The 21,006-nt window shown below is 59.4% G+C and overlaps 1 protein-coding gene across 3 annotated transcripts in view; it reads right to left on the reverse strand.

Moving 5' to 3' along the window:
• CBFA2T3 (CBFA2/RUNX1 partner transcriptional co-repressor 3) overlaps positions 1-8,097 on the reverse strand; it is an 81,472-nt gene extending 73,375 nt beyond the window's left edge. For all 3 annotated transcript variants that reach the window (XM_042231559.2, XM_027977745.3, XM_027977744.3), the window contains exon 1: positions 7,614-8,097. In XM_042231559.2, coding sequence (XP_042087493.2) covers positions 7,614-7,950 — 337 coding nt within the window. In that variant the 5' untranslated portion in view covers positions 7,951-8,097. The remainder of the gene's footprint in view (positions 1-7,613) is intronic.
• Positions 8,098-21,006: the final 12,909 nt, after the last annotated feature.

Raw genomic sequence — 21,006 nt, forward strand, 5'->3', positions numbered from 1 at the left:
GGCTCCTGGCCCAGAGGCTGAGGCACTGTCTGGCAGGAGTGGGTGTGCGGTCAGCAGTCGGGCTGGGCTGGTGGGTAGTGTCCTGGGGAGGTGGGCCCTGGGACCCCTCAGTAAAGCGTGATCTCTCTGAGGTCTAGGGTCTGGGTTTTGGGGTTCCTGCATCTGTGCTGTCACCCTGCTCACAGCGAGGCTGGAACCCTAGACCTTTCGTCTTAAAAAGAGGACCCGGGTGTGGGAAGACCCCCACAGCCCCAGCCCCTGAACTTTCTGAGGGGCCCTGTTGGCCTGGGAGGCAAGTGTCCCAGTGCCCCTCCTGCTTGGCCTCCCTCCCGCCATGTCGCCCCCTCCCAGGGCCTGTGAGGTCGGGGCTTTCCACGCACTCAAAATGCACCCCGATTTGGGAGGAAAGGAGGAAGCGCTGGGAGCCCCAGGGCGGGTGAATCCCTACTTCCTTCCACAGGGCCCCTTCTTCACTCCCACCAGGGACCTTAGCCGGGGAGGGGGTACAGACAGGGGGGTCACAGCCAGGATCCTGCAAGGGCTGAGAAAAGTGGGCTGGGCCGGGTAGGTGCCGGGGTCCTCCCTCTCCATCCCCAGCTTTTCGGGGGCTGGCTGCCACCCCCACGTCATAGATGAGAAGACAGGCCTGTGGGGTCCTGGGCAAGTGATGGAGCTGGTTTCCAGCCCGGCCCTCCTCCCGTGGTTCTAACCTGGTCCAACCTGAGCAGACAGGTCCGGAGGGCACATCTTCAGGGTGGCCTCCTGGCCCCTGGCCAGCATGAGGGCCAGGCCTTGGTTCCCTGTCCACCGGACCAAGGGCACTGGGGACACTGGTCACGTCTCTAGGGCAGTGACAGCCCATCACTGGCTCCTGCAGCTGTGAGTAGGTGGGGCCCAGCCCTCCGCTGTCTGACATGTGCGCCTTCGTCCACCAGTGCCCCCAGGCCGTAAGCCCCCAGGCTGTGAGCCCCCTGGAGATTCCTCTCAGGAAGGGACCTCTTGCTGCACCGCAGAGTGAAAGCCACGGTCAGAGCCCACGTTGCCCCATGAGCCCTCAGTTGCATAGCGTGGCCCTCAGGGAGCCCGAGCTCACTTCAAGGGCAGTCGTGAACCTGGCCCGGCCCACTTTTCTGACAGTTGCAGAGTAGCAAGGAGCGCAGGGCTTTGCTCCGCGGCCTGGGGTGGGCAGCCCTCGGGCATCAGCAGGGACGGTGCTCTGTCCAGCTGTCAGCTGGGCGCCAGCAGCATCTGCCCGGAGCTCCCTGGAGTGAAGCCAGCAGACCCCACCGTGGGCTCTCAGAGGGCTCAGCCCAGGGGCTGGGCTGCCAGGTGTGGCTCCCACACTGGAGTGCTGAGTGCCAAGGGGGTCCCTTTCCTGAGGTCCCACCCAAGTGGGGACCCACCCATTTCCTCCCAGGGAGGGTGCTGGGCAGACGGAAGCTCCAGCCCTGCTGTGTGGCCTTGGGTAGGTTTCTTGGCCGATCGGATTTGTCTTCATGTGTGCAGCCAGGTCAATGATGCCTTTGAAGGGTTACCGGGCAGAAGCCATGCCCAGGGCCAGGAAGGACTCTGGAATGGAGCAGTCCTCGCTTCTGCTCCTACCCTGCCCTGTCCTCCAGGGAGCAGCCTGTCCTTGGGGAACAACCTCGGCAGTCCCTCCTCTGTGCCTGCAGTCATGGCCCTGAGCCTCTGCTGTCCGAGGAGCAGGCCTGTGATACACAACCCAGTCGTCACCCAAGGATCTCCCAGCCCCCAGCAGTGCCACCTGAGCCCTCACACCCGGAGCAGAGGTGGCCACGACTGAGGGATTCTCTGCTCAGACGCTGGCCCGGGTGGGTGAGTCCACATCTGACCCACCCCCTCCCTCTTAGGAGCTGGGGGAGGAATATGTGCACCCTGGGTGTCTGACCCAATCCTCCAGGGCCAGATAGGTGAGGTACGAATGGGCCTGGTGGGCTCTGTGGCTGAGTAGGTGTTGGGATGGGGGTCAACAAAAAGGTTCCTCCATCGTTGGGACATAGGATGGTTAGCAGGTCAGTTTTTCCAAGGCAACAGGACCCACCGGGATGGCGGGAGGTGCCTGCCTTCCCTGCAGTTAGCATCCCCCTCTGGCCGCTGTCCCTTCCCATGCCTCCCTGGGCCTTTCCTGGAAGCGCTGCTTGGTGGTGGTGGGGGACAGTGGACCAGGGAGCTCTTATCACACATCAAACCTGCTGGCACGTGATCTCGGATGGCCAGCCTCCTCATCTGCTGTTTATAAGCCACCTGCCTGGGTGTTCTGTGGCTTGGCAGTCCCTTTCCCTTTCTGGGCCCTGTGCCCCCCTGTAGAGGACACAGGGAGAGAAGACGGGAGGGCAGGTGGTCCAGCACCATCCACGCCTCTGGCTGCAGGGGAGGGAATGCTGATGCCCATTGGGAGGGGCTGGGATGGGCTGCCCCAGTCTCATCCCTAGGCCTGGGTCCAACTCAGCCCTGGGGCCACATGCTGTCTGACCCCTGGCAGGTCACTTCAGTCTCTGGGCCTCAGCTCCCGCCTGACAGCAGCTGTGATCTAGCATCTAGAGACCAACACAAGCCACTCACCAGGGCCCCTGTGCTGATCAGTGCACTCACTGTCTGCGGGTGGTCGAGTCGCCTGGACACGGGGTGCACTCATCACCCAGTGCTGGGCGCCCCAGCAGCACCACTCCAGGTGCTGAGAGTGCCATGGCAAGCAGACAGCGGAGCCAGCACACCAGGGAGACAGGATAAGTAGACACGGAACCGCCACCTTCATCAGATAGAGTAATAAGTGAAGGGGAAACAGCAGGAAAGGGGACTGGGCACACATGTTGCGGGGGGAGGGCAGGGTAACCAGAGCAAAGACTTGAGAGGGGGTGGGAGGGGGCCGAATGGAAGAGGAGCCTGTGGGGAGGGAACAGGGCCAGGGAAGGTATCTGGGGTGTTGGTGGGGTGGCCATGCACCAGCTGGGTAGAGGAAGAGTGGTGGGCATGGGAGGGGGGCAGGGGAAGCTCCCAGAGGGCGTGCACACAGAGGAGAGGTGATCCGGCCTGACTACTTGAGTTCAGTCTTGTAAACAACGGAATGGCAAATTGACTCCCCAAAGCCCCACAAGAAGAGCCTGTCAACACACCCCACCTCCAGAAGACCCTTGGATGGAATCCCCATGGATGCCACCTCCGTTCTGGGCCACCCTCTGCTGGTCACTGCCTGCTCCAGGATGTCTGCCTGCCCTGGCTGTGCCAGCGGGACTGTACGAGGGTTTTTAATGCTGAGACTTTGATTAGCGCCATTGCAGCCCTACCTCTGGCCCCATCACCTGTGTGAATGAGCCTGAGTCCAGCGGTGGCCCCTCTTTCCCTTCCCTTGGCCTCTCCTCCGCCACTGCAGTTGTGGAAGTGAAGATGTGAGAGGTTAACACCAATGCCTTTCTTCTCAGTCAAGACACTTTGAGAAGTGAAAGTCTTTGCCTCCTCTAGCTACCCGCCAAGGGACCACTTCCTTCAGGAAGCTGGCCTGGATTGCACCCTGTCCTCTGGGCATCACTCCTGCCCCTAGCTCTGTCTTCTGAAGTTTGGATTTGTTGTCTAATGGGTGGGGAGGATGTGGATGGCTGGAGTCCTCCTGCTAGCTAACCCCGGAAGTCTTTCTCCCAGGCTTGTGGGATGGGAAAGCATGGAAACTGCAGGTCTCAGGGAAAGAGTGCTCCACATTTACCCTGGGGGTAATGCACTCCTCCCAGGACCTGGGGTGGAGTGTAGCCCTCCCTCCCCAGACTTATGCTGGGTCCTGACACGGGGCATGGGGGGATGGGGGCAAGCTGCACCCCTGCTCCTCTGTTCTGGAGGCTGGCCTGGGGCAGGTCAGGAGGCCTTAGGAGATGGGCATGGAGGGAACACATGGGCATTTGTCCTGCCTCCCTCTTTCCAGGGCTCTCCCACTCCGTTCCTGGCCTGGCCCCTCTCTCAGCTTATTCCTCTCCTCCCTTCCCACCCCTCAGGTCAAGGAGTGTCCTTCAGATGTCTGTGCTGGCCGGGTGACTCTGTTTGATCTGTGTCAGTGGTTTCTCTTCAAACTGTCCACACTGTTGCCCAGGGGTCATGCGAGCAGTTTCCTGTCAGGACCAACTGATCTGGCAGGTGTCCAGGGCTCCTTCCACCGTAATGGGCCCCCGCTCCCATCTGACCCTGCATCCATCCTGTAGGGTCAGTAGAGCCGGGTCCAAGCCCGCCTCTGCTCTTGCCTGCTGTGTGCCCCTCGGAACCTTGGTATCTTCTCCTGAGATGGCAGTCACAACCTCACATGGGGCTCGGCAGCCCTGAGCCGATATCCTGACACAGGAGCCCCCAGCACCATGTGGTCAACAAGAAGTGGAGATGGGCCTGGGGAAGGGAAGGAAGCCCTGCAGGATATGAGCAGTGCAGGGACAGGACAGCCGTCCCACGTGAGGCAATGGTACAGAAGTCAAAGGACAAATCGCTCGCAGGACTTTGCACAGAGACGCAGATGGACGGTCACTGTGGGGCTTGGTTCTCAGTCCCACACTGCACAGAGGGGCTGTGGACTCTGCTGTCCGCCCAGGCATGCCCCAACCCCAGACGCCCTGGGTCCTCCCACTATGAACTCCCCAGTGTCCACAGCTGACTGTCTCCTGACAGCACTGAAAGCGTGGCCAAGGGCCTCGGCTGATCGGAAAGTGAGGTGGCGGGCGGGCAGTGGGGCAGAAGACACGCGGGATCCTGATAACCTGGCTCCCCTCTTGCAGGATGCACCCCTTGAGGCTCCCTGACCCCCATGGCAGCTGGAGGCCATGAGCCCAAGCCCTGGGCCTGGCTGTGCCATAGGCAGCTATGCAGGCCATGGGCTCCTTTGCCCCAATCCCGCCAGCTGGAACACAGACAGGATGGTTGGAGCTCAGTCACCTGGAATGGGGTGGCCCTACATTCCAAAACCATTGTCCTTTTTAGAAGAGGAGGAGAGGCCGTATTAAGATGGGGGCAGAGATGGGAGGGATGTAGCCACAAGCCAAGGATGCCTGGAGCCCCCAGGAGCTGGAAGAGGCAGGTTGGACCCTTCCTCGGAGCCTCTGCAGGGACCCTGGCCCTGCGACCCTCCTGATCTCAGACTCTGGCCTCCAGAATCAGGAGATTTCTATTGTAATTCACCCACTGGTGGTGATTCGTTACAGCCTCCCCAGGAAATTAAATAGCAGGGAGGGGCATTCCAGACAAAGAATGTTCCAGAGAAGCGCTTGTGGCTGGGGGGGAGGGGTGGGTGGGGGCTGCGGGGACAGGAGGAGGGGGACAGGGGAGGGAGGGCAAGGCCACTTGGTGACAGTGGTGACCTCTGAACCCCACCCCTGTGGCCAGGTGACCCAAGGTTCGCAGGATGGCTCCCTCCACGAAGCTGCCTCACTTGGACCCTCCAGTGATGGATCACTCCCTGTCTCCCTGTCACTCACCAGTCCCTCTCAGGTGACGCTGAACAAGCCTGACTCAGTTTCCCCTTCAGGCACTGCCCCTGAGCCTCCTTTGCCCGAGGCACCCCTGCCAGTGTGCTGGTTCCACCTCTTGCGTGTGGGGTCCAGCTCCTAGCACACACCACTGGCACCTTTTTTTAGCCCGCACCTTGTGGCATGCGAGGTCGTAGCCCCCGCAGTGGAATATAGAGTCTTACCACTGGACCGCCAGGGAAGTTGGGCACCTAACAAGCCTGAGTACCGTGAACACCCTCTAACCAGCACTGTTCCTTTCTGCCTGCTGCCGCGGCCGCACACACCTCGGGGACGCGCCAGGGGGGTGGGTCTGTCCCCCCACCCCCGGCCCCACCCCCGCTTCCTACCAGCAGGAGGGCAGCGCAGGGTTCACGCACATTCTCAGACAGACAGACTCAGCTTTAGAAGATATTACTTCCTATTCTTTTAGTGGTGTAGGTGCTACTTGACGTTTGGAATCTCAAAGATTTTCACAGACTCTTGGGAAGCCTGCGGGACAGACCCACTGACCCAAGGCCTGTCCTGGACCCCCCAGCTCCCATGGAGTCCAGCACAGCCCCACCTGCCACTTCCCGTGGTGGAGATGCCCGGCACCTGGGGGCCTGGCATCTACCCCTTTGTGGGGGCATGGGGAGCTGGATGTCTCCCTGCGTGTCTGTGTCTGTCCCATGGAACCAGGTGATTAAGAGAAGATGGGCCATAAGTTCCTAAAAGCCGGAGTCCCAGGACGGGGACCCCGTGCCCAGGCAAGCCCCCAGTTCAACGCACGAGCCAAATGCCCACTGCTTTCCCTCCTCTCCACGAAGCCCCCCAGGAAGCTCCAGAGGCCCACAGCCCAACACCTGAAGTGACATTGTGAGCACAGCGGGCGCATCACGTTTCCCGGCCTCGGACCCCTTGCACGCGGACACGCCACCATCCATCTGAACACGGCTGTGGCCAGCATCTCACACACGCTCACCCGCTACCCACTGCCCACCCCTGGCTTTGAGAAGCAGCTTCTTGACCCTTTCATGGAGCCGAAGGATGGGGCCTGACACACGAGGAACCTGAGGCCCAGGTGAAGAGGGACTGGGCCCAGGTAAGGAGCAATGAGTGGTCCCAGGACAGTGGGGGTCAGGCAGGGCCACCCTGGGGAAGAAGGGACAGCTGTGTGGTCGCAGCTAGAGCTGGACGGGACCAGAGGCTGTGGTCAGCCCGAGCGCAGGGCAGCCATATCCCAGGCCAGTGACTGGAGCCTCCCTGGCAACGTCTTAGAATCGTCAGCAGCACGCTAGTGACTGTGTGGAGGGGCAGGCTTTGCACACCCTGGGGCCCCAGTCCTGGATGTGCAGAATGCCCGGTGGAGCTGGCCCTCAGGTCCCTGGCTGGGGCAGGTGGGGACCCGCTCAGGGCAGGTGGTCCCTCTGCAGGGGAGATGGGCTGTCTGGGGTTGGGGTGCTGGGGTGACTCAGGCCTGCTTGTACTCTGCAGGCTCCTGCAATGAGACTTGCAGATCTGTGCTCCTAATCCATGGCCACGTGGCTATGGCTGGTGAGCGGGGCCTTCTATGTGCAGTTCTGTGGGCCCCTGAGTCCCGGGAGAGCCAGGCAGATGATCCTGCAGCTTGGGCCCACAGCCTCCTACACCCCCCAGTCAGCAGCCCCTGGAGGTCTTCCCTGTATGACCACCTCTCCCTGGCACTGGCTCCGCTGGTGGGAGCCCTGGCAGGTTGCTCCTCAGTCGGGGCGGAGCAGGTCCTGGACCACCACTCGCTCCTGGGGCCCTGGACCAGCCCCTCTCCATCTGGCCTCGGTTTCCTCCTCTGAACTCCAAGTCTTAGGGGTCCCCAGCACTCTGCACACCACCTTTCTCTCCGATTCCTGGGGCCCTACTCACTGAGCAGCCTCCACCTCCAGTGTCTGCCTCTGGGTGGGGCCCACGGGGCCCACCCGTAGGCCTGGCACCTGCTGGTCCTCCCCGGCCACCTGCCCCAGCTGCACAGGTCTGTGCCCGGTGGGAGGCTGTGCTGATGTTGGACGTGAGTCAACAGGCCAGGAAGCACAGCAAGGAGATGTCGCTGCCTCATGCCACCTGCTCAGTGCCGCCCCCGCCCCCAAACCGGTCCCATCCCCTTACCTGGACCGCCCTTCCTGGGACCCCGAGGCGTTGAGCAGCTGGTGGATGCCGAGGGCCCACTGTCCAGCACGGGGGATGCCCGGGACATGGAGCCGGAGGGTGGGTTCAGGAATCTGAATCCTGCTGAGGTGGGAGGTGGGCAGCCCCGTGGTGGGCAGCAGCTTGGAGCCTGGTGAGCCCCACGCTCAGTGCCCTTCTCAACCTCGTGGGCCCTCGAGGGAAAGACACAGGCCTCAGCCAGCCTGGGCTCCTCTGAACTGGAGGTCTCCGTCCCCCAGACTGCTTCAGGCCTTCTTGCAGCTGCCTGGGGAAGGGGCGGGCGGCTGCAGGGGCTCATGTGATGCAGGGCGGGCCTGGGGAGGCGCCGGTGGGGGAGGTCGCCTGCAGCCTGCGGCGAGGCAGCCAGCTGTGTCACCGTGATAGTGCGGCCGGCCGGGGAGCAGCCGCGCAGCTGTGCCCACTGCTTCCTCAACAGGAACCATCTGGGCCCGGCCCTGCCCGGCCTCCCCTCACGGCAATTCCGTTCTGACTTCCCAACAACTTCCTCCTCCAGCCCAGCCGGTGACACTCCACCCACCCTGAGCCTGGCCTGCTGGGTGTGCTTCCTTGACCTGGGGTGGTGCAGGGGGGCCGTGAGGGCGCAGATCAACAACAGAGGGACAATGTCCACCCTGGCCAAGCCTCCCAGCCCAGTCCTGCCTGCCTATCTCCCCTCTGGCCTGGCCCAGCCTGCAGCCCGGGGTGGTCCGGGGGTCTCCACCCTCTCCTGACCTCAGCCAGACTTCCTCCAGGGCCCTCCTCCCAGGGCCAGCTGTTTGTGGGCGTCACTTGTAACCTTGAACCTGACTTCTGGGTCAGCCCTGGTTTGATCCTGGTCCTGCCAGTCTGGCCAGCCCCATGCACTCAGGCTTTCCCCTGCAACCTGGAGGTCCTGGCCCCCACCCACCCTGAAAGCACTGCCCACTGGGCTGGGCAAGGAAACCCCCTCTCTGAGCTTGTCCTCCTGGCTGGGGTCTCCTTGGAGATCCTCACCCCATTTCCTGATGGACACCTTGGGGAACAGTCAATTCAGACTCACAGGTGGAATTTGCTGAGCGTGAGCTGCTCCCCAGTCTGAGGGATGACAGAAAGCATGCCAGGGCCCTTGGTCACCTTTCAGACTAGACACAGGTGTCCCAGACCCCTCACCCAGCACAGAGGAGGTGAGGCTGCGCGCAGGCACACAATCACTTGGTGAAGGTAGTGACCACCATGGGAAGACCCCTTGGAGGAGACAGCGTGCCCCTCGCCCTCCACTGGCCTGTCAATCAGTCCCTGGGGACCCAAACTTGGTGTAGGCTCAGGGCCTCAGACTGGCCAGAGGTGTGCAGCCCGCAGCCCCAGAGCTCATGTATTTTAACAAGCTGAATTGAATTTCTAGGTAATTCCTGCCTGTGGGGAGCAATCCCAGCAGTGCAGAGGGCGCGGGGCAGCCAGGCAGAACCCCGTCCATGCCCCCACCTCTATCTTTCCCCCGACGCACTGTCTCCACAGGTGGGCATCCTTCTAGAGCCTGTGCAGCCCAGACCCCGTCTGTTCCTGGAAGGGGCCGCCACGTGCACGTCCCCTGCAGGCCTGGCTGCCCTGAGTCCCCAGGGTTCAGATGGAGAGGACGGTCCTGGGAGCCAGGGCCCAGTCCCCAGCGTCTCTGCCCTCCTCACAGCCCCTCCTGGTCTGTCCTGCTCCAGGTCAGGGTGGGATCCAGGGTCACACTGGCCACCACCTCCCCCACCCCCCAACCCGGTTTCCTCGGTGTGCGTGATGCCCTGATCACCGTGGTCCCAGCTCCCAGGCAGCTCAGGGTGGAGACTGTGGAGATGCCGGGCACGGCCTGCCTCGGGGTCCACAGTGCAGCTGTGACCCCACTGCTACTGGAGCCCTGTGTCACCCCATTTTCCAGGCTGCAGATGGTGGGACCTCTCCAAGCTGGGGAGTGAAAGGGTCTCAGGGAGGAACAGGCCCCTCCCCTGTGAAGGCAGTCCCCACCCTGGCTCTGGGCAGATGTTCAGGGCACCTTGCACCTGCGGGGCACCCCAGATGGGACACTTCCACTTTCGTGAGGGGCCTCTCATCCTGCCTGGTTTTCTGATGAGCGGGGCCGACAAAAGTTGAGTTGAAATAGAGGAAAGTTGTCCATGAATGGGGAGCGGGTGCGACACCCCCCTCGATGGCCATCTCTGGAGTGTTTGCCTGCTCCCCACTCCCCCCGGGCCGGGCAGTTGGGGCTTGTGGGGAAGCAGACGTTGGTTGCGGCTTTCGGAGCTGGGCGGCCCGGGAGATAAGGCGCCCAGGAGGAAGCGGCTGCAGAAGGAGGGGTGGGGCCTCTCCCTCCAGAGGCCACGGCTGCCAGCACCCGGGGTGGTGGGGAGGGGGCGAGGGGCCTTCTCTCCCACGGGAGGCAGACATTCAACCAGTAAGCCCCTAAGAGATGTGGCCCACGGGGCAATCAGGGGAGGTGATTTGGAAGCTGTGTCTCAGGGATCAGAGCTGCCCCTGGGGAGGTGAGAGGAAGTGCATTCCAGATAGAAGGGCCCTGAGATAGTCACAGCTCCAGGCTTTCAGGATTCTGTAGGACGGCCAGGGTGCTGGAGGGAGGCCAGTGGAGGCCAGTGGTGAGAGGCCACTAGGTGGAGGGGGGCAGGAAAGTCACTAGGATGGGAGTCTTATTTCTGCCTCCTTTCCTGTCCTATAGGAGCCCCATGATTGCTGGGTGAATGAATGACTCAATGGAGGTGGACAGATGGATTAATGGGTGGATGGATGAATGGGTGGGTGGATAAATGATGGATAGGTATGTAGATGGGTAGATGAATGGATCACAGGAGGATGGTTGGGTGGATGGAGGGATGGGTGGGTGGTGCATGGATGGCTCACAGGAGGACGGGTGGAGAGAGGGATGGGTGACTGGTGGATGGACCAGCGGAAACACAATTCTATGCAAATCTTAGGTAAGCTGTGCTTTAGAGAGCAGGGACTGCGACTCACAGGGGTGACATTCCCAACCACAAAGCAGCCCCCCAAAGAGGGATATGAGACACAGGACAGATCCAGAAAAGGCCTGATGAGGAGATGTGAGCTACAAGGGAGCCAGGACAGCCCAGCACTCTTCAACCCATGGCCTGGCAGGTGGCTAACCTCTGCTTCCAGGTCTGGAATGAAATGTGGCCTGATGGTTGTGGTGTGCTCGTTTCAGTACTGACAGGTGAAGCCAGTCCAGGGCTGGACCCCTTGCCCATCACTCCCCAGTCAGAGTGTTGCAGAGCAAACTCAGGGTCACAGGGAAGGGCCATTTGCATCCTGGTTTGATATATGGGAATCCCGCACACGAGGCGGGGCTCTGGGGCTCCTGGAGGCAGTCAGCACTCTTACTGGCAGGAAGAGCTCTGTCTTTTGGGGCCAGAGGCTGGAGCCCACACAGACAAGCAGGAGGACACTGAGCTGGTAGCAGGCGTCCCGACCCTCTGGTGCTGTGGGCACCTCTGGTGTCTGATGAAACCCATGAGCCTCGACTCAAAGCAATGTTGGGAACACGAATACATTCACAGAAGTACAAAGAAAATTCCTTTCATCCAAATACAGATGCCAAACTGTTAAGATCTTTCTGATGTAGTAATACACATGCTTCTCTATTTACCGTAGCTGTGAGTGAGAACTGTGACATCAAATGTCACAGCAGCCGAAATACAAGACGCTAGGTTGAACCCCGTGAAATTCCTGCTACTTGACTGCTGCTGACCTACAAATGTGACAAACGCAGCTGAGTCTGTCCGTGCTGAGCTCACAGGAATGGCTGATACACCTGTGTTTGTGGTAAAGGGAAATGCTACACTTTGGTTAGAGGTTAGTGAAGTACAGGTGTAATCTTTTTTTTTTTTTTTTAATATTTTTTATTTGGCTGTGCCGGGTCTTAGCTGCAACATGCAGGATCTTCATTGCATCAGGCGAGGTCTTTTGATGTAGAGCATGGGCTTACTTAATCTATGGCAGGTGGGTGGGATCTTAGTTTCCTGAACAGGGATCGAACACACATCCCGTTCACTAAAGATGGATTCTTAAACACTGGACCACCAGGGAAGTCCCTGTAATCTTTTCCTTATCCAAGTTCATGGACGCCTCTCCCTCAATAAAGAACCACTGTTCTAGTTCATGGTGAAGACCCCTCCCATCCAGTGCTTCAGTCAGGGCCTTCCATCCCTGGTGAACCTGCCACGTGGAGGCTTCCAGAGTCAGAGACCCCTGGGGTCACACTCTCATGTTAGCTGTCTTTGCTGGATACTCTTGGGCCAGCTACTGAACCTCCCTGGCCTCAGTTTCCTCAACTAGAAAATAAGAGGACCACACGGCCCACCTCACAGGGTGCGGTGCAGGTTTAGTGAAACCGCTTGGCGGACATCCTGCTCCATCGAGGTTGGCTGTGGTCCCTGTGGGCGTGCTGTCACCAGAAAGCTCATCCTGAACAGAGTTTTGTCAGATTCCCTGAGAATTCTGCTTGTCCAGCTCAGGACCCTGCCCAGGGAAGCCCTTTTGGAGTGAGGGCTCCCCTCCCCTACTCACCCTCCCTCTGCCCCTGCCTTTCACTGTCTACAGAGACCTCCTCCCTCCTCTCAGCCCCCTGGCTCCTGCCCTCTACCCCCACACCACAGCAGGAAGATCTGTCCAAATCACACGGTCATCATCCAACTCCTCTTCATAAACCTTCAGTGGCTGCCCAGGGCCCCAGGATGAATGCCAAAGGTGACCCTGGATACCGCCTTGCTCTACTCCCTCCTCTCCCCTCTCTCATAGGAACTGCTTCTCTCCCCAAAGTGCCTTCATTATCTCTGACCTTTCGCAGCTCTTCCCACAGACTGGTCCTCACCTGGCAAACTCCTACACATCCCTCAGAGCCCTCTGGAAGTGTCTCTCCTGTGCCTCCACAGTCCTGGATGCCCCATCACCGCATTAGCACCTTGGATTGTGGTTGCTGTGAGCCAGCCTCCGTGGACAGCAGGAGAGCAGCCCCAGAGGGGAGACCTCACCCTTACTGGTGACGGCTGTGTCCTTGGCGTGCAGCCCAGGATCCACTTGTGTGTGACAGAAGGCCGCATGTGTGTGCACACGCCATCTCTGGATGCCCCCCCCTTCTATAATCTCCCAGGCATGAATTCTGCCCTCAGGACTCCACTCCCCACCTGCATCAAGATGAGAGAAGGAATGACCACCTCTCTCAACCTCCAACCCCAGTGGTCCAACCAGTTCAGGGGAAGTGGGTCCAGAGGCCCAGGAACCTGAGTTGGTTGCCTTTGGAGGCCTGGCCCCTGGAGGGGTGCTCCAGGCTCAGGTGCCGGGAGGCAGAGGCACGGTGTAGCGTCCCCTGAGTTTGGGGACCAGGGCTTGGTAGCCTGTGCTGGGTCAGCGTGGGCCTCCCCAGCCCAGAGGTGGGTGTGGAGTGGGGGAAGCCGTGCTGCTCCTCTTGCCCTGAACGTTGCCTGCTCAACAAGCAGGGCGGGGGCTTTGGGCTGAGTCTGGTGAGGACAGAGTCTGAGGATGGAAATAAGAGTGCTGACAGTGATAGCCAAGTCCCTGTGACTCAGCCCTGAGATGATTCCCCTGTGTGCTCCGCACCTGACCCAAACACCCTCACCACCACTGTCACCCAGAGGCTCAGCAGCCTGCTCACGTCACCAGGTGGTGCACGGGTCTGGGGTCTGGTACCAGGCTGAGTCCAGTCAGACCCAGAGAGGGGCTGGGGAAGCCGGGCAGGCTGGGTAAGGACCCCAGCCCTCCCTGCCCCACCCCTGGTCTCTGCTCCTCACCAGCCCCCACCATTCCCAAAGGGGTCAAGCCTGGACAAGGTTGTCCATCTCTGGGGATGGGAAACTGAGGCTCAGAAGGGAAGACTGTCACCTCTGCGTGACCCTAACCCTCCCGGGGACCCGCCTACCTGCCTGCAGAGCGCATCCTCTGAGTCGTGGGGAGCTGCCTGCCCACTCTGCTCCCTTGAGCAGCCAAGCTGCAAAGGGGAAGGCCCCTCCCTGAGGAGGCCACTTTCCCTTTGAGGAGCCCCAGGTGGAGGGTGGGGTCGGCCCTGTCCGGTCTTGGTTTCTCTCTGACTGTGGGGTGAGGTTTCCCGCGTCCTGGGCACCCACCACTCAGCCCTGAGCTGCCTGCCTGCAGAGAATCCGTGTCCGCCCCCATCTCAGCACTCAGCTCTCACTGCATTTCCTCTGAGCCCACCAGACATGAGGCAGCAAATCTGGTGCTGTGTTTGATCCAGAATGAATTAAAGTCGTGGGCAGCTCCCCATGACTCAGAGGATGAGCTCTGCAGGCAGGCAGACGGGTCCCCAGGAGGGTTGGGGTCACGCAAAGGTGACAGTCTTCCCTTCTGAGCCTCAGTCTCCCATCCCCAGAGATAAACAGCCTTGTCCAGGCTCGACCCCGTTGGGTAGGGTCGGGGCTGGTGAGAAGCAGAGACCAGGGGTGGGGCAGGGAGGGCTGGGGTCCTCAGTGAAGTGGGGTCCTTACTCCTCTGGGATCAAACTTACTCCACTGGGCACAGATGTCATTTTTCCTCCCTTTGCCCCCTTTTCTCCTCTCCCTCTGGCCTTGGGGTTGGCACCATCTCCGGGTGAGATTTTCTCACTCATGTTGTTTATTGCCTGTCCCTCCACTAGAAGGCCAGCTCTGTGGGGCTGGGTCTTTTTCTCTTAAATAGGCTACTTTTCAGAGTCATTTTCGGTTCACAGAAAAATCAAGCACCTGTCCCTCCACACTCAGAGCTCTCCCATTATCACTCCCACCAGGTGGTACTTTGATTACAACAGATGGACTTGCACCACAATCACCCAGAGCCCACAGTCTACACCAGGCTCCCTCCCGGTAGCGTACATTCCATGGGTTTGGACAAGTGGATAATGACCTGTACCCACCATTGTAGTCACATGCAGAGCAGCTTCACTGCCCTAGAAATCCTCTGTGCTCCACCTGCTCATCTCCACCTCCCCTAAGTCCTAGCCACCACTGATCCTTTCACAGTCTCATAGTTCTGCCTTGTCCACAAGGTCTTAGAGTTGGAATCACACAGTCTGTAGCCTTTTCAGATTGGCTGCTTCACTTAGTAGCTTGCATTTAAGGCTCCTCTCCGCCTTTTCATGGCTTGACAGATCATTTCTTTTTAGTGTTAGGTAATATTGCACTGTCTGGATGAAGCGCAGACTTTTTATCCATTCACCTTGAAGGATGTCTTGGTTGCTTCCAAGTTTTGGGGACTGAATAAAGCTGCTGTAACCATCCAGGTGCATGTTTGTGTGTCTGCAGGCCCCATGTCTCTCTGTGCATCCAAGTCCCCTCTTCTTAAAAGGACACTGGTCAGACTGGATCAGGACCATTCCAGCAACCTCATCTTCAAATACAGTCACATTCTGAAGCATTGGGGCTCAGGGCTTCAACCTACCAATATGCGGGGGGACACAGTGTGGCCCAGAAGTCTCTTGGAGCCTTTAGGTGAAGCGCAGCCTGTGGACACCTTGATTCTGGCCTCCTTGCCTCCAGCACTCAGAGGAGACAGCGTTCTGCCGCTCTCAGTCTGCTGCACAGCCCAGAAGGTGAAGCCGCCTCACTGGTCATCCCTGCAGCCAGAGGCCAAGGGTCTGCAGGAGCTTGCCCCACATTTGGTGGTCTACGTGTTGCACACGCACCTGCCGAGCACCGACTGCAGCTGGATGCTGCTCTCTGTGCTGGGGTGAATGAGGCCAGGTCCCACCCTTACAGGTCTGAGGACATCTCGAGAGGAAGGTCAGCAAAACAAGAAACCGCAGTAAAAGTAACACGTCATACACAGTGAGGCACGGAGGAGGACAGTCTTGCTTCGAGGGTGTGAAGTCTTGAGGTTGGCAAGTATCAGGGAAGGGCTGTCTTGCAGGAGGGAAATCTCGCGGGAGGGACGTCTCGAGAATGGCAAGTCTCCTGGGAGGAAGTCAAGAGCCTTGCAGACCCTCGAATCCACACGGGCTCTTCCCGCCTTTTCTGTGGGGAGCGCCCTCGAGCAGAGCCAGCTGCTTCTAAAGACCCCAAGGCCAAGGCACTTCGCAGGTCGTCCTTTCAGAACCCTAAGGTCCTTTCTGGGTCCCCTCCCAGGCCCCTGTTCCTTAATGCCAGCCTCTGGTAAGACTCATCAGCTCCCCTGAAAGGCAAGACCCTTCCTCAGCAGGCCTCACAGCCTCCCAGGTGGTGGGGACAGACTCCCAGACTGGCTTGAGGCAAAAATATGACGCATTGGGACGTATTTGGATGTAAATATTTTCAGCTGCGAGAGTAGCTGAGAGATGAGGTCTTGTTCCCGGCATCTCTGCAGAAGCCGGGAATCCGGGCCATCTGGCGCCTCTTCAGCTGCCCCCCTCCCTCACTCGGCAGGGAAGGAGGCTCCACCTGGCTCTGGGGCATCTGAGCCTCCCCAGCCTCACTTTCCCCATCTGTCCAGTGGGGGCCTGAGGGTGAGATGGGGCAGCAGCCTGGTTACCTTTCCTCTCTCATGGCTCTGACCTAGTACAGGGGAATGGCCAGGTGTGGCCCTGTGGGTAAACCAGATGGCCTGTCGTGGGAGCAGGCGGGCTCGGCTGCCTCCTTGGCTGCAGGGAGGACCCCAGGATTCACACTCCTCATCACCACCCGACCAGACTCCTCCAGCAAAGCTCGAGGGCAGCCTGGGAGTCAGGGAGCTCCCAGGATTCAGCCTGGACTGGGGGTGGGGGTGTCCACTCATGACTCATCCCTGTCTCCCCCTCCCATCTCAGCTCTGATCAAGCTGCCTAGTGCTCGTCTCCAGGATGGCTCTGGGCAGTCTTTAGGAAGTCCACTCTCCTAGAGGGGCTACCACCTGCCTCCCCATGGCCAGCTCAGCTCTCCTCTGCTACAGTTGAGGAGTCATGGCTGACTCAAGCTGGCAAAGCCCTTGGAGAAGGCTCAGGGCAATGGTTCCAGGCAGAGGTACACTGGAGGGGGTTTGGGGTCAGGGGGTGGGGTGCTGGCGCCCCCCTCCAGTTTCAAATGCGGAAGCAGGACTTCCCTGGTGGTCGAGTGGTTAAGAATCCGCCTGCCAGTGCAGGGGACATGGTTCAATCCCTGGTCCAGGAAGATTCCACGTGACACGAGGCAGTTAAGCCCGTGTGCCACAACTACTGAGCCTGAGCCCCTCAACTGCTGAAGCCCGTGTACCTAGAACTTGTGCTCTGCAACAAGAGAAGCCACCATAACTAGAAGCTTGTGCACCACAGCTAGAGAGTAGCCCCCACTCGCCACAACTAGAGAAAGCCCTCACAGATCAATGAAGACCCAGCATGGCCAAAAATAATTTTTTTAATAATAATTTTTTTTTAATGGGCGAGCCCAGTGGGGGTGGTTTCATTACTGGCCCAAGGTCACCAGGCAGTGAGTGGCGGGGCTGTCCTGGGCTCATCTCCAGGTTCTATCTCTTCTCCACTGGCCTCCAAGCAGGGCTGGCAGTGGACCAGGTCGAGCCTGGGAATTCAGTTACTATGCTTTGCATTTCCTGGGGATGCTTTCAGCTTCAAGTAACAGGATATCCAGCTAACAGTGGTTTAACAGATGCACACACTAGTTCCCTGGAAACATGGAGAAAGTGATGCTGGATTAGGTGCAGTAAGTCAATGTCATCATCGGGGACCCCAGCTCTCCCAGTCCTTATGCTCAACCATCCTGAGTGTTGGCTTGTTGGCTTCTGACTTGTTGCCTCGTGGTTCTACAATGGTGGTTGTAGCTCCAACCATCACAACTTCTGAACCCTGCATTCAAAGAAGAAAAGGAGCCAGGGAGAAAAATCTTTCTCAGAAATTTTCAGAGTTCTCCCCTTCTAGCTTATTGGTTAAACTGTGGCTGTGCCTAGATGCAAAGGAGGCTGAGAACATCCCATGAGATCCCTGCCTTTGGGAAGGGAAGAGCTGGCCATGTGCCCTCGAGAGGGAGGAGATAGCAGCCAGGGCCCAGAGGAGGTAGGACTCGCAGGACCGGGAGGAGAGGAGGAGCTTCCCGAGGGTGGGACAGAGGTGGGTTTAGGAGGGCACGGGGGAGGGCTTGTCCTGCTGGTGCTCAGCACTCAGGCCTGTGTGGGGCCAAAGGTGTGTTGAGGGGTGCCTCCACAACAGTGCATGGTCCCTTCTCTGGACCTGGGCGTGAACAACACAGCTAAACTGACTAGGGCCCTATCCTGGCAAGCGGCTCAGGACAGCTCCGCTGGGATGTAGACAAAGTGTGAGTTGCTTCTTGTTTCCAGGGGCCGAGGAGCAAACTCACAGCTGCAGAGCAGACATGTTCTTCTTGTCCTGGCCAAGGGGCCAGAGGAGGCGCACCCCCTGACCAATGCCCAGGGGTGTTTCCCTCCGCCCAGCTGGACACTACCTGCTGCTGGGCACCCTTGGGAAACCCTGCTCCTTCTCAGTACAATGAGGACCCTCAGATCAACAGAAGGATGCCTTCCTCCTATTGCCTGCCAGCTACTAAGAGCCCCAAAATGATTAGCTCTATTATTTGCCCTGAAAATCTCAATTCTTCCTTTTCAAATGATGAGTCCTCTGATTCCATTAGCTATTAATGCACTCACCACATAGGGACTTTGTGTCTATGGAGGGCAAGCGTCTGTCTCTTCACTGCTGCCCCGTGCCCCGGAACTGGCTCTGGCACACGGTAGAGGATCCATAAGTGCTCGCTGAATGACTGAAGGGAGGAACATGTGAAGTGCACCCTCCCCTGTACCAGGTCTGGGAGGCCTGCGTGCACTCGTTCTCGTTACGTGTGTGTGTGTGTGTGTGTGCATGTGTGTACAACGTGTCAGTCTTCCTTCCCAGCTGGACAGAGCCCAACGGAAGGGAGTCCTCTCTGAGTCCACCCCTTGAGGACCTCACACCCAGCTGCAGTCTCAGGGGCCCCGGAAGGCAGGTGACTGATGCCTATGGACAAGGGAATCTGCCCTGAGTGAGCTGGTTCTTGTAAGACCATCGGGCCTGCGAGGGGCACACCACCACAAGCCAGTGAAGCACACAGCTTTGCTCTCAGCCCGCAGGGTCTGTGGCCCCGGCCTGCTAGGCTGTGGTTTGGGCAGGCTCCCTGGCTGCCCTGGGCCTCAGTTTCCCCAGGGTCAGCCATGAGAACAGGTGTTGTCAGAGGAAGCAAGCTGTTCTCTGCAGGAAGAGCTCAGGTGGGGCAGGCGGGTGGCTGCTACCTGGCTCAGGACTTCAGCCACGGGATGGACATCTTCCTGCTAGGGTCCCCCAGGACCCGGGACAGCACTGTCTCTCCATGGCAACAATCACATCGCCATGGGGTCACTGTCTGCAGGGTCCCGGTTGGAGCTCCAAGTCCAAGGCTGCATCCGGTAGCCTTATCTGGGTCCCTGGGAACTTCCCCCGGGGCCAGCCGCGAAGGTGGCCCCAGAGATACTCGGCATGGGGGTGGGTGCTTTCCTGCCTGTGACATGATTAAGTAACAAAAGCAGTTGCTGGTGGGAACATGAGCCACCACACTGCCATCTGGCCCTGCCTGGCCCCTCTCTGCCTGCTGACCACCCACTCTCACTCCCAGGATGGACAGGGGAATTACTGCATCCCACGGTTTGCAAGAAGCTTATAACAAAATCCGCGACCAAACCCAAGGTGCAGAGTGAGGCTCCTCGCCCATGCGCACCTGGAGCGTCTCCAGCCAGGCTCCGGGGTCTTGCCCTGAGCCAGTCCCTGTCGCCCGCCCCCAGGACAATCTCCTCCCGCCCCGCCCGCTGCAGGACACTGTTTTGCTCGCACACCTGCACTCTGTATGGTTCACATCAGCCCCTCAGTGTAACCGAATCCAAAAATATTAAACCGGGACCCATCTGTTGGCCAACTGATGAGCGCAGATGTGCTCTGGATTTCAGAGGCGACTGGCAGCCCATCAAGGCTGTTAGAAGCGGCACCTGCTGCCTGTTTCTCCCCTTCCGCTGCCCCTCCCGGGCCCAGGAGCCTATGCCCAAAACAACCTCTCGCAGGAGGGGCTGGCTCTCCCCACTGAGCAGGAGGAGCATCCCAGGGCAGAACCCACAAAGAGCCTCACCCACCAGCGGGAGCAGGGACCCCCAGGGGCAACTGGGCCCCTTTGCCCTGAGCCCCTGCAAGCCCGACTGCGGGGTTAAAGCAGGGATAGGCCCAGGGCTCCTCTGAGAGGCGGTGGCCTCAGCCGAGCGCCAGGCAGGCTACCTCAGGGTGTATGCACCTGCAGGGCCTCTCCCCGGAGCTCTCCCCAGGGGCTGCATGCCCGCTCCCCACCTCTCGCAGGTCTTTGCTCAGACAGGACTGAGACAAATGAGTATGACTGCTTCTGTCTTGCTTTGAGACTCACATCAAGACTGTCTGCCTCACGTTGTGAACATCTCTACTGGTCTTATCACAAGAGGGGACAAGAACAGGAAAGGCACAAGTCTCCTCCCCAAGACAGTGGCAGACACGGGGGGCGGGGGCAGCAAGAAGGCTATGATTCAGAAGTTGGAGGACGGGGCTTGACCAGGAGGCAAAGGTGTCAGAGGTGGAGAAGGTGCTGGAGTCGGGATGTAGCCAGAGGAAGAAACAACAAGACTGCCCAGGGAGAAAGCTGAGGAATGAGAGGTGGTGCCCCCATCCCAAGTGCCCCTGTGGTCCACACCTGCTAAGCGATGGCCAGGTGAGCAGCAGCCCCAGGCCCAGGGGTCTGGATGGCTGATCAGAGCCAGGGCCTGCCCAGAGAGATATGGGCCATTGAGGCCAAGTCCTGGGCATCTGTCCCCAACTGGAGAGGCAGGAGACCTAGGTCTAGGCAGGGGAGAGCGTGGCAGGCCGTCTGCTATCCACCATCCCTCCGCTATAGGCCGGCAGGAGGGCCATCTTCTAAGGCTCTTTCCTCTGTCCTTGAGGGCCATGATCTCCTAGGCCAGAGACAACAGAGCTGGAATTCAAACCCAGTGCCTCCTCCAAGCTCCAGACATCCACACCCTCTGGTCCCCAGATGGCCGAGATGTGGGACACAGGCCAGCCCTGCCTCGCTGAGCAGGGAACCAGGCATCAGAGCTGCAAGCCAGAGGCCCTGCCTTCACAGCCGGTCACTCACTCCCCTTGGAGGGACCCAGAGAAAGGACTCCCCACCCAGGGACCCGGGAGCTCCGTCTGTCCCCAGCCCCTCAGAAGCCTAGGTTTCCTCACCTGTCAAATGGGAATCAGAACAATGGTCCTGGTGTTTTACTGACAATTGCCCAGATCTGTGTCTTTCAGGCCTTTTTTTTTTTTTTCTTCTTCTTTTTTTGGTAAGTAGCACAGAAATCTTAGTTCCCTGACTAGGAATGGAACCTGGGCCCTCTGCAT

Source organism: Ovis aries, chromosome 14 (assembly GCF_016772045.2).
Source record: "Ovis aries strain OAR_USU_Benz2616 breed Rambouillet chromosome 14, ARS-UI_Ramb_v3.0, whole genome shotgun sequence".
In the NCBI taxonomy this organism is placed as follows: Eukaryota; Metazoa; Chordata; class Mammalia; order Artiodactyla; family Bovidae; genus Ovis; species Ovis aries.